Source organism: Apteryx rowi, unplaced genomic scaffold (assembly GCF_003343035.1).
Source record: "Apteryx rowi isolate R43461 unplaced genomic scaffold, aptRow1 scaffold_893, whole genome shotgun sequence".
Taxonomy (NCBI): domain Eukaryota; kingdom Metazoa; phylum Chordata; class Aves; order Apterygiformes; family Apterygidae; genus Apteryx; species Apteryx rowi.
In genome coordinates, this window is record NW_020451197.1 from 130,194 (window position 1) to 143,044 (window position 12,851).

The following is a 12,851-nucleotide window of genomic DNA, read 5'->3' on the forward strand; positions in this document are numbered from 1 at the left end:
GGCGGCACGGCCGCGGGCGGCAGCCAATCGCGCCGCGCCGCGAGCAACGCGCGCCTCGAGTGGTGGAGAGGCCGTCCTCCGCCCCCGCCAATCGGCTTGCGGAGCGGCTGGGGGGTGCCGGGGTCAGAGCGGGTCCTGGTGGGCAGTGCGTGTGCGGAGGGCTCCGCGGCCGCCCGTCGCCTCCGCCCGGCCTTCGTCCGCCCTGCGCCAGGCTGCGGGCAGGCCCCGCGGGTCATGGGGGCCTGAGGCCGTGCCGCGCCGTGCCGCGCCGCCTGGGGACGCCTTTCTGCAGCGGTACGCAGCCGAGGGGGAGGAGGCCGCTAAGGAGCGGCGGGAGCGGGGGCAAGGCGGGGAAGGGCGGGCCGGCCCGGTCCGGCCGTGAGGGGCGGGCRGCGGATCCGGGCCGGGCCGGGCCAGGCCGCGCCGCCTGGGGGCTCCGCGTCAGGTCCCGCCTGGCCTCCCTGAGCGGGCCCTGGAGCGCACATCAACAGGTCGGTGGGGAGTCGTGTCAGTGCCGCGGATGGGGCCCGGGAGCGGAGTCCTCGCGCGAGGCGTGAGGCGCGGCCGTGGTTCCTCTCCTGGGTGTCCCAGGCGAGGATTTGGGAGCACGTCTAGGCATCCATATGGGTTCCCAAAACCTAAGAAAAGTCGCTCAGCAGCCCTAACTGCAGAGAGGAAAGGAAGGCTGATACAGTGACCAGCAATTCCTTTGTTAGGTTTTTGTAGCAAAACTGCAAGGAGGAGAATAGAGCTGGTACCCAGGTGCCTTCTCGTTTAGGTCCCATAAATTCTAGGTGACTTCTTAAAATGTTTCAGAATAGCTAAGTTGATGCTTAATTTAAAATGTTTATGGTACCATGCTTCATAGAATTGTTTCGTGTAGGTGTTGAAGAAGATAGGGTTATGGGTTGTGACCTGGGGAGAGAGAGAGGAGAGTTTGGTGATGAAATGAGGCTGGTCTAATGGGATGGTGGGGGGGGAAGAAATTGGATGAAATGTGACTTCATGATTTTCCAGGAGATTAGGAGAAGAATGGCAAAGGATGGACAGGATGGAGAGAGGTGTATGGAGGATCTGCTGCTCAGGACACAGAAATGGAAAACAGAGGCTTTAGTTAGCTTCAGCTATGCAACTGACTTGATTTTAGGTTTTGAAAAAAATGCTTAACCTCCTTCTCCTTTTGCCAACTATGAAATGTAAATAATATTTAACTGTACAGGAACATTTCTAAAATTGAGAACTGTCTACTCTGAAAATATGGAGTTACTGGATGAAGCTGTAGCTGCCTGTTGCTCTTTAGAACTTGTGATAGTCAAGGAAAAATAACCTGGAGATTAATCATTAGTGTGTGCTTTTCACATTCACAGTCTCATGAAGAAAACACCAGGGACATGGAGATTAGCAGCATTTTTTTTTCTGTGTGAAAATGTCAAACCTACAGAGATTATCATAACCAAAATGTTAGTTTGTGGATGTTTGTTTAATGTTTTTGATGACTATGATTAGTTTATCTTGGTGAAAGGCCTACCCTTCAGTAGGAAGACAATATAATGTTTGTACAATGTTTTTTATTCAAGAAATGATGTTAAAAGAACACAATCTGTTAAAATTTTAATTTATTTTAACTTTATGTTGCGGAAAAATGAGAGAAGACAAGCTAACAATATACCTTTGTTCATAATTTTATGCCTTTAAAAAAAATATTTCTTGCATCAGTTGGTACGAGCAATACCAGGACTCCAGTTAACATTTAGTAGTTTCAGAAGAATGATCAGTCTTTTTAAGCAAACTAATTTTTTGCACTGAGATGTCATATCTTCTTGGTTGAGCAAATTTATGCTCCTGTTGCCTGTTAAGTAGTTATTCCTCATTAAACAACTCTGGAATCTGATACTATCAAGCTAACCTCATTTGAAACTGATACTGTTGCTTGGACTCTGATTGGAGTCACTTTTTTTTTTTTCCTTCTTTTTTTGTCGAGAAGGCTCTAGTGAGAAGTTATGAAAATACTCTAAACCCTTTTTACATTTGAATGGATATCGCATTACATTAGTTGTTTAGTATTTAGTTCCAGATTAGAACATAGTGTTCACCGTGCTTGATGCAACAATCTTTAACTTGCTTTTCTGGTTCATTTTTGTGTGAAATTGAGATTACTGCTAAAGGCAGTATGAAAATATATGTTGTGATTTTTTTGCACATATTTATACAAAATAATATTTATAGACTGGCAAGTTGCCTAGTTATGAGAAAACTACTTATTTCCCAGAAATCTTTGTCAGTAGTGTTTAAAAATGTATATTTATATATACTCCTGTAAAGGCTGACTGATCTAAAACTATATAGAGGAAACAAGTCAAAATACTACTAATCAAACCTATTTGGTCTCTGCATAGGAAGTTTAGATTTCCAGTTTAAAATTTTTTTAATATCCACATCCTTATGAATTCCATGTATTTTTATACTTATGACAAATCAGTAAATCTCTATTGCTGTCTAATCTGTGATTTAATTGATGTTAAATATTGTGGTTTTAGTAATACAGAATTTTTCAACAGGTATTTTATATGCATGGTGTAGAAAAAATGAATTCCACTATGAGTGAGGAGCCTGATGCACTATCTGTAGTTAACCAACTGCGAGATCTAGCAGCTGACCCATTGAATAGACGGGCCATTGTTCAGGATCAAGGATGTCTGCCAGGTCTTATTCTGTTTTTGGACCATCCTAACCCTCCAGTTGTTCATTCAGCTTTACTAGTAAGTATTCTGGAAATAAATTTTGTATGTCAGTTGGATGCTTTGTAACATTTTGTTACTATTATCTTTAAGCAGATAAAAGTTAAAACATGATTTTATGTTAAATTGGTATTCACTATGCAATTTTTTTAAAACATATGTTTCAAAAACTAATTAGCAGCAAAGCATTATTCTAGGGGAATTCTTAGCTGTTGGGAGAGATTAATTTACTTTTCATTTTTTCCCTAATACAGCCATTTCACTTTTTACGTGGAGGGAGGTAAGCACCCTTAAGTGGTTTTCTTAAAATCACAGCTATGGAGCTTGGTAAATGTACACAGTCATTTGACATTGAAATACTGAAAAAAAATCATAGAATCATAGCTTACTTTTGCCTGGAATGGACCTCCAGGGGTCTAGTCCAATTACATGTTCAGAGCCAGTCTAATCAGATCACTGGTCAGGGCTGTGTCCAGTGGAGTCTTGAACACCTTGAAGGCTGGAGATTCCATAATCTCTCTGGGCAACCTGTTCCAGTATTTGACCACCCTCACGATATAAAAAAAATTTCTATTTTAGCTTGTTCCAACTTGTCTGCTGCCTCTTATTCTAAGTCCTAAATACTAAAGCCCTAATTCCTCATCCTGAATCCAAGTACTGTACTAACTGAAAAAAGTGTATCTCTTGTTTAGAAACAGGGCAAGTAAAAATCAAGATTTTTCTTGAAAATCTAATTCCATTCTCCTAATAAAATTTCAAGTTGTTACATTTATTTATTTGGTATTCTTTTCTCCATTTCTTTGTCAGTATTAATTTCTCAACAACGTGAAACTAAAGAATAAGGAAGGAGCTCTGTCTTTTACAAACAATTTTACATTATTCTTTATACACAGAAGACTCATCAGTATGATAATTCTGTTTTTTTTTCTTTTGTTTTACTTTCACAATAAAGATATTGGTGGATGACTTTGCTCCAGTTTCTCTGATATTCTTCTTGGCTCAGGGAATGAGATCTCATAATCCAGGATACCTGTTCATTCTAACTGGTCTTCAAGTTAGCCATGCCATAGTATTTTTCCAGACTCCAGTGTTCTGAATATTGTCTTTGTTGTGCTGGAAGAGCTTTGAGCAGAGGTCTTTGGAACATGTCACATTCCCTTCCTTTCCAGTGCAACTTCCTTTGACTGCGCTATTAAAAGAGGATCTTGTCTGGTTGTCATACTCTCTTTTCCTTCCTTTGCTTTTTTGGGCTGCTCTCTGCCTCCATGAGACTTGATGATTGTTCTGTGATCATGTTATAAAAATTAACCCTGTATAAAAAGGACCGACTTTGTTGGATAAATGAGGGAATCCAGTTTGCAGTGAGATTTCACAGTTCYGGATATTATGTAAGGGTGGGTGGCAAGAACATCTGGTTGGAGGGAATGGGAGGCAGATCTGTGTTGTTTCTTTTAGTGACAACCTATGTTTAGACTGGATTAAGAATCAGGATTTGGAGGAGACCATGCTGTATCCCAAAATCCCAACTCCAGTCAGAAATGCATCAGTTTACTATGAAGACACATTTTTGTCTTGTACCCAGGCTTGTGTTCCTGAGGTTTTGAACCTCTCAGGTTCTGTGGTTTTTAATATCCTTGCTAATAGCTGGCTGCTTTTTAGTCTCTTTTTTGGTATTTTCCATTCTGAAAGGTCTGTTGTTTTTGTGTGTGGAGGTTTGGTTTTGTTTTGCTTTGTTTTTTCTTCTAGCCATCCTATTGTTCAAAAAGGTGCTCCCACTTGAATGGGAATTGTTAAAGTGTAATGAGCTTCCATTAAGAAGTTTGTACCTGATAAAGGGATGTAAAGCACTGACTTTAAATTATTTGTTGTAGCATTCTGTGATTCCCATAGCTGAATTCATAAATTGTCTGTATAAGTCATCCTAAGTCTCTGTTTAACTCTTTTGATTTGTTGTAGGATCCTTCAGGGAGGATGTCTTCCTCCCCACATCCAGTTTCTGGTCCTTTCCTCTATCTGATCAAGAAGTGGCATATTTACTTCCTGGTTTTGATTCCAGGAATCCTTTATGGTACACTTAAAATGTTAACAGGCTTTGAATATTTTAAATGGAAAAATCAGAAGTAAACCAGATAAGTTTTTCTTAAACTTGGACAAAGATTTTCAAAAATAGGACCGTAAAATTAGGGAACTACATTAACATTTCAGTTATAAGACATCAAAGATGTCATTTGTCATTAAGATTCACAAAGTATGTTTATATTCGAGCATGGAGATGCTCTTGTCAGTTATGATGTCAAGTATGATTATACTTGTGAACTTGAAGCTAATGTAGATATGTATTTTGCTAAATAGAGACTGAGCCAAAGTCTATGACAGTGATCTTTTTTTTACGTCTTCACTAGGCTTCATAAGTGTAAATGATCTGACTTCTTCAGAAGTGCAGACTAAACTTCCTAAAGCTCGCATGGGGAAAAAAATAAGACCTTCTGGTGCCCAGCAGACCTGAAAAGTCAGGTCACTTATGTTGTTCTGAAAACCTTGTCTTTGGTCCTGTTTTAGTGGAAACTACGTCTGTGTGTAAAGGATTTATAAGCAACAGGTGGAAAAGAAACTCCACTTTCTCACTCAATTTGCTGTTTAGAGTGGTTTTTTTTTCCTTTGTCCAAAAAATTAAGTTGTTATTAAATTGCTGTATTAGAGACTAATAGAAATAAGACAAACATCTTTGCTCATTGAGAAAATTTTCTCAATGTGGAAGTTACTAAATCAGTGCTATCATTCACATATCTGCCTGTAGTTGGAAATTATTTAAGAAAATAAATACATATAAGTTATTATAAACTGGAATGACTGATACTGATTCTCATCAGGGAATAGCAACAATCATAACTGGAGTTTGTGTCATTGTGTCAGACAGCAGCCAGACTTTCTCAAAGGGCAGTCAAATAGTTTTGAATTCTGCCTAAAATGTGCTGGAGATGATTTAGAAAGAAAAACAGGTAACTTGTTCTCTGTCTTTGAAGGGGGGATTAAGGGGCACGTTATTCTTAAGGGAGGCAGTGAGCAACATGCCTATCATGGCATTATTTAGGAATGAGTGCGCTTCTAAACCTTATCGACACAAAACCAGTTACATAACCCATCGTATTTGTGTATTGCAGTATTTTGCAAGTGCAGTTCTTGTACCTACATGAATAAAATAATGATTAAAGCACAATGCAAAATACATGTTCAGACGTTCCTTCTAAGAAAAGGCAAAGATTTTTCAAAATTTGTCTGTCTGCACTGGGAATAAAGAGATATGTCTCATGAAAAGAAATTTTATCTGAAAGACAGTTATGCTAGAAGGATCACATGAATACACAGTTGCTGACTGGGGTCAGCAGTGTGAAGTTCTGCAGAAAGGTCTGCCTTGAAAGACAAATAAACAGAACGTTGGTTACAAATAAGCATAAATTCCCAGTTTAAGTAGCACTAACCTCCCTGCTTTGTATTGTTTGAGAGAGATTAAAACAGTAGATGTAAAGTGCTTCTGAAAGTATGCTTCCTTCACCATCTTAGTAACCTTTCTGAGTCACTGCTTTTTCTTGTAGCATGGTGTTTCCTAGGTAATTAAAAATAAATTTTAAATGGAATTTGCTTTTGCCTCTGAAGTTGAGAAATTGTGAAGAATGAGGTAGATATTTCACTTTACAGCTTTTTGAGGAAAAACTTAGGAAAAAGCCATGCGAGAAAACACATTTTAAATGTTTCAGCTTCCCAGTCTCAAGATTTCTTTTTATTAACCTTTCCACCATCCTCCCACCTTGATGTAGTTTTCCTAAAATATTCCAGGAGTTTCTGATTGCAGGAGGTACTAAGCTGGTCCCTTGCATTATCAGATATGGATTTTCTTTCCATGTGGTCTATGTTCCATGATAGAGTATACTCAGAATAATCAGTGCAAAGCTTCTTTAATCTTTCTTTAAAAGCTCACAGAATGTCATTATTGCAATTACAGAAGATGGGAAAGACAATTTTGATTTAAATATGTAAGCCAGACACTCTTCTTTTAATGGTGTCCGTGCTTTTCCTAATAGTGAGAAAATCTCTAATGGCAGGTGCTGACTGAGTTTCCTGAACAAAGTCTTAAGCCTGTAACTTGCTGCTGCTTATATTCTTTTTCTTTAACTTGAACTGAGTGATGAATAATTCAAGTCTTATAGGTATTTAAAACATTATAAACTTCTTTCACTCTTAATCTTTCTAATATTTCAATTAGTCTTTAATAGTTGTGGTAAATCTCTATTTTTGTGGACAGTAGAAATTTCTGGGTGTGCCTTTCTAGTCCTGAAAGGGTCCATAGAATTGATGGAACTTATACACTATGCTTCTAGTATAAAGAATTACTTTAGATCAGAGAAATGCTGGTCGGAAGGGACTTCTGGAGGTCATTTAGTCCAGCTGCCTGCTGAAAGTGGTACTGTTGTCAACACTAGATTGGGTCAGCTTTGTCTCGTTGAGCCTTGAAAACTTTCAAGGATGGATTCTGCAGTTTTGTTAGGTCATCTGTTCTAGCGCTGCACTACCCTCAGAATGGAAAAAGTTTTTTTCCTGGTATCTGACTTGAACTTTCTAAGCTGCGATTTGTGGCCCTCCTCCCTTGTTACATTGTCTGCTGTTGCTTGGGAAAGTTTGGCTTTGTCATCTTTGTAAAGGTTCTTCAAGTAGTTGTAGGCAGCTGTTAGATTGTCCCTTAGCCAGTCTAAACAAACCCAGTCTCTCAACTTTTTCTCATAGGTTAGATATCCTAAGCTTTCTGTGTATTTATGAAAATGAAACAATCCTTTAATGTTTAGAGTAGGTAGTAATGCTTTTTGTCTTTTTACTAGAATTGACATCGTGGAAGTTTTGAAGGTATATACTAATAAAGATGAATGATAACATACTGGAAATACTGTTAAATTGCTGTGCTTCTCTCTTTTCAGGCTCTCCGCTATTTGGCAGAGTGCCGTGCCAACAGAGAAAAGATGAAAAGTGAATTGGGTATGATGCTCAGCTTACAGAATGTAATACAAAAGTAAGTTTGTGGTGATGCAAAGTAAAACGTAATGTGCTGATGCAAAGTAAAATTTCATCTATGTATTCATATGGTGAATTTCTGTTATTGCATTCCTTTCTTCCGTGTCAGAGTTATGTGACTGCAAGCAATTAATAGTTTCTATTTTATACAATATAGTGGAGTAATTAGACCCAAGTATACAATTTGAAAGGCATTTGTCTATCAACAGAAGTTTCTTGCCCTTGTTACAAATAATTAATTTTCTTTTCCCTTTAGTTTCTCTTATATACCTCCATTACTGTATCGGGGTGCCTTCCACTAGTGCATTAAATGGAATTGGTCAGTCTGTCACATTTGGTCTATTCTTTGAATTCCTCCTTTGGGGGAGAAAATTGTGTGTGGAACATAGTGTTTGTTCTGATACATCCAGCTTAAGTATGCTGTTCTGTGTTGAAGAAGCATGCCTTGCAGGTAGAGCAGAAGTTAGTAAGGTTTGTAGTGGTTTCTGATTTCTGTGTGTGTAGAGCATGTCAACTGGGCTTGTCTCTCAAAATTTGGCACTGTTGTTTTTTGTTCAATATCACCAAACAATGAGTCTTTTGAATACTGGGAGATGTGTGGCTATCCACACAGTAGAGAGGATACATGTGTATACTTATCAGTAAAAGTTAATATGATGAAATAAGATGAATTATTATTAGCAAAATATCTTTCAACATCACTCTGTCATGTATATCATAAATGAGTTTGCTGTTAGGTTGTCGGAAAGAAGGAAATTATTTTCCGCACTTTGATAACACACTAATTAACTGGACTTTCCAGATGTAAACGAATGTTCCTTAAGGGAGGAGAAGTCATTGCTGCACTGAAATGCGTTTCAGAAAAATGTTTAAAACAATTATTGGGGGGGGGGGGGAGAGATGAAACACAAGTAAAATCCTGTATTAAAGATCTGAGTTCAAGATTCAAAACCTTCAGTTCTTTTCCAGTCAAATTTTTAGTACTTTAGTTGAATCTCTAAAGTACCCTTACCAAGCCTGTACAAGAACTTAGGTAAACTTAACATTCTCTTCTATCAATACTGTCAAACATGTCAACATGTCAAAGGATATGCTACATGTTGGTGGTTTCTTCTAGAGAAAACATGTATCTGAGGACAGACTTGGTCAGTTCCTTCACCCCACCCCACCCCAGGTTTTGGCGGTCTGTGGGTGGTTTTTTGTTTGCTTTTTTTTTTTTTTTTTTTTNTTTTTTTTTTTTTTTTTTAAACTTTGACGCTGCTGACCTAAAGGTTTTGAACATAAAAAATGAGAGGGCAAATCTTCCTGGTATGTTTACAAATCCTACGTGCTGCATGACTGAAAAAAGAAATTAAAACTCTGTTTACCTTTACATGCTTCATTAGGTCCCCTACAACTAATAAGATTGTGTACTGGCATGAAATTTAGCTATATGCTTAAATATCATCTTGTTATCCATCAGTTATCACAAACTCAAGCATTTAGAATAAATGTCTTAGATCAGAAGGTAAACTAATTGACTAAAATTCAAAAGTGAACAGTTCTGACAAACTTTATGAATGCTGTAATAATTGTAATTTTTTTAAATGACAGGTTTTTTAAATAGGTTGTATGGAAGAAATGGAATTAATAAACCTTAGAGTATTCAGCTCTTTTTTTTTTTTTTCTTTTTTGGAATGATAGCTCATTTAAGTTTCAAGTGGGCATGTGAAATGAGGTGTCAAAGTTGTCATGAAACTGTAGTTTTCCAAATTGCAAGCTGTATTTGTACCACTCCTCACATTTGGGTGAGGATCTGAAATAATTATTATTTAACCTAAAAAAAAAATCTAGCAAAAAGCATTTAAAAGCTCAAATATGTAATCTGGAAGTAAAAGATAAGATGAGTTATGCACAAGCATAGTTAAAATATACAGAAGTCTTTGCTTACTACTTTAATAGTAAAAATAATAAATGTTTAGGTAATATCGGAAGCATTTGTTTCAGAAGTTGTTGCTTTTGGTATAGATTACATGCCTTAAGAGTTTGTTAGAATGGATACATTTTGTGTTATCCAGAAGAACTTTTCGGAAGGGGAATGGTAGGTTCATTATCAGCCTCTGTGGTTTACAAATATTACGTGGGAAACAATCCTAATTAGAGCTTTGTTTAAAGAATTTTTATGAAAGGTTCTTGGGTAAGCAACGTCTTTTTCATGCTTCAATTTTAAGGGCAAGAAGAGTGTGGAGTTCAGAAACTTGCAGAAAAGGAGAGATAAGTCAGTAGAAATGTTGCTGATGCTTCCCCCCCCCCCCCCAAAAGCTCTTTGACAAGATTAAAAACATGCATTTGATTTGTGTTCTTGTTACATTTGGAAAGTATGATAACATGAAAACTTAAATACACAGCATCTTCAAACACAAGACTGTCATGTGCTTGTCAGGATTTTAGCCTTTAATGTTGACAGAAAATGCTGAAAGTAAGTTTTGTATTGCCTGGAGAAAGACGGTAGAAAAGTGTTGAGAAGATGTATGAAAAAGTATTTTTGTCACAAAGCAATGTTTTTCTTGGAGAGAAAGTCTGCAGAGGAAAAAGCAAGGCTGCGTATCTTCTGCAGGTTTGCTCTGCAAAATGGAGGCTCTACCTTTTAATATGATTTGAGTCTCAGAAAAAATAGTAGTCCCTTTATCTGGAACTAAACAGTAAGTAATAAATGCAAAGGTAACTGCTTTGGTGTTAATGATTTCATTCTGTTTGTTCTAGTGTACTTTCCAGTATCTGCATATCTAGCTCATCTGTTTATCTAATCTAATACCTACTGATGATTTCCACAATTTAATTCAAATTTTAGAGGAAAATTTTTGTGATGTGTTATAAAAATATGAACAGTTCATCAAATGGGATTTGAACTGAGATCAGTATTCTGCTTTCCCATTTAATATGCAGTTCTTTCACATGAGACTGAACCCAGCATGGGAGTTGTAGTCATTGACTTTTTGTTCTTGACAGCTTAATCGGGCCCCGTGGTCTGAATCTTGCCTGTCAAGAACTCTGTAACTTCTCATGATTTGCTTTTGTTGCTTCCACTCTTACTTTTCCTGTTCAATACTGAAATATAGCAAACTATTGTGTCACTGATAAAACGATGTCATGCCTTTAAGCAATGAAATGAAACTCATACACGCAGAGGCTGGATAGTTGTCATATTTTTAGTCCTAAGCTAATGTTCAGCAACACAGAGCCAATAAGCATTGTGCTTATGAAGTCAAGAGCTTGTTTAGAATTCCAGTTCTCTTCTGTTTTCAGTTGTGTTCATCCTGAGAATTGAGGGATTTTTTTCATCATCTTGGGTGGCTTATATTGAGCCTTAAATTTTTTATTAAAAACCTCAAGTTCATAGGAGGTGAATTTCTTGACAGATTTTTATAATCAGTCTACCTCTGATCAGTCTAAATGATCCTGAAAACTTTTAAATTATTGATGTCATCAGCTGGAAAATAGTTGGAGTTGGTTTGCTATTTATACCTGATTTTTCGTAGTAGTACATGGGAGCCTCAGGCACAGGCCAAGAACATTTTGTCGCGAGTAATATGCAATCAATGGAAGAAAAATACAGCCCTCGTTTAAAAGAACATGCTATCTAAGTAAGTGGTTATCATAACGGTAAGGAAGTACTACTCCCTTCAGAAGACTGCAGAGGATGAGGTTTAAAATTAATTGCCACCTGATAATCAGATGATAAACAGTAAATTCTACCGTCTGTATTCTGTCACAGAAAATGGGTAGGAAAAATTAGTTATAAGACATAAAAGTTTGTTAACTTTAATTCTTCTCTTAGGTCCTTTCATGTCTCATTTCATGAATTATCAGCCCCCTCGTATTCTGTTTGGCTTCTTGACATTTGTTTATAATAAGTATTATAGTTCAATTGTGAAAATCATTTTGTTGTTTAAAATGGTTGTTCTGCTGACTCCCCATTTGATGCTGCTTTTCACCTGAGGAACCAAGGATAAATTTTAGGTTCACTGTGACTGCAACTTTCAGCATGTGTAACTAACTAGTCTTTTGCTAACAGAAGAGTAACAAATTTTAAATTTAGAGGGTGGAGCTTTTCAGTGTTAGAGCAGAAATACGAAATGTCAGCTCTGGGGAATACAGAATGGGAATGTAAAGATACCTTTTGGGGGGAGTGGGGGGGGCTTCAGACCAAACTTGATTCAGGATATATAAGACTTCCTGAGATGCTTCATATGAAAGATTTCATTCACTTCTGCATTTTGTAGGACATCTGAGAAGCTGTTCAGGTTTCATGGAATACTTTGAAACATTTTTTTGAATATAAACATTTATCTTGCCTTCCTCTGTACTTCCTGAATCTTTCTGTGGCAGAGAAGATTTCTTACTAGTTCATCCACTTCTGTTAAGTGAGGCTTGATGCATCTTTCTCTTCAGTATAATAAGCCAGGAGTAATAAGTATGTTGTGGTGAAATCAGTCCTTTAAAATCAGGARCTGCAGGTTCCCAAACTCCTCTGTCTTCCATTGGTATGTCCCAGCATGTGAGGTCAGGTAGGCTCTGGGTCCTAAATCTATGAGATGTTATCTTAATCAGCTCCTAACTAAGCTCCAGTAACCAAATATGATGATATAACTGTTAAATCAAGCATCAAGTGTAGAATTAGTATGCAAACTTAAATGCAGATATTTCTACTTTTTTTTTTTTTTAAGTGACTAATAGTGTTTTGTGATCCTTGTTCCAAGCTATCTTGAAATGCCTAAAACCATGATTACTATCACAAGAATTTTTCCACTGCTCCCTTGCCAGGTGATTGAGTATATGTGTTTGCTTACATGTATTTGTGTAAATAGATAAAAAGGAGAGGAGAAATTGAGGATCACTGTAGAACAGTGTTTCAGTGTATTCTAGCAGTCATTTAATGTTAAAAACTGATTTAGTTGCTGGCTTTATGAATTGTGTGGAGTACTTAATGTGTCCGTATGGACTTTATAAAGTGTTATTAGCAGCTTCTAGAATTAAAATTAATTAGATTTTATAGCCTACAAGGAAATGTTC

General features: G+C 37.4%; 1 protein-coding gene across 4 annotated transcripts in view; it reads left to right on the top strand.

Annotated features, from left to right (window-relative positions):
* Positions 1-115: 115 nt before the first annotated feature.
* Positions 116-12,851, top strand: part of ARMC1 (armadillo repeat containing 1) — a 34,116-nt gene continuing 21,380 nt past the window's right edge. Inside the window, exons 1-3 of one of the 4 annotated variants that reach the window (XM_026091040.1) lie at positions 116-294; positions 2,559-2,759; positions 7,706-7,797. In XM_026091040.1, the coding sequence (XP_025946825.1) occupies positions 2,568-2,759; positions 7,706-7,797 (284 nt within the window). In that variant the 5' untranslated portion in view covers positions 116-294; positions 2,559-2,567. Of the gene's footprint in view, positions 295-448; positions 492-1,392; positions 1,461-2,558; positions 2,760-7,705; positions 7,798-12,851 lie in introns of those variants that run through there. The other 3 variants (XM_026091038.1, XM_026091041.1, XM_026091039.1) reach the window with 3 other exon arrangements.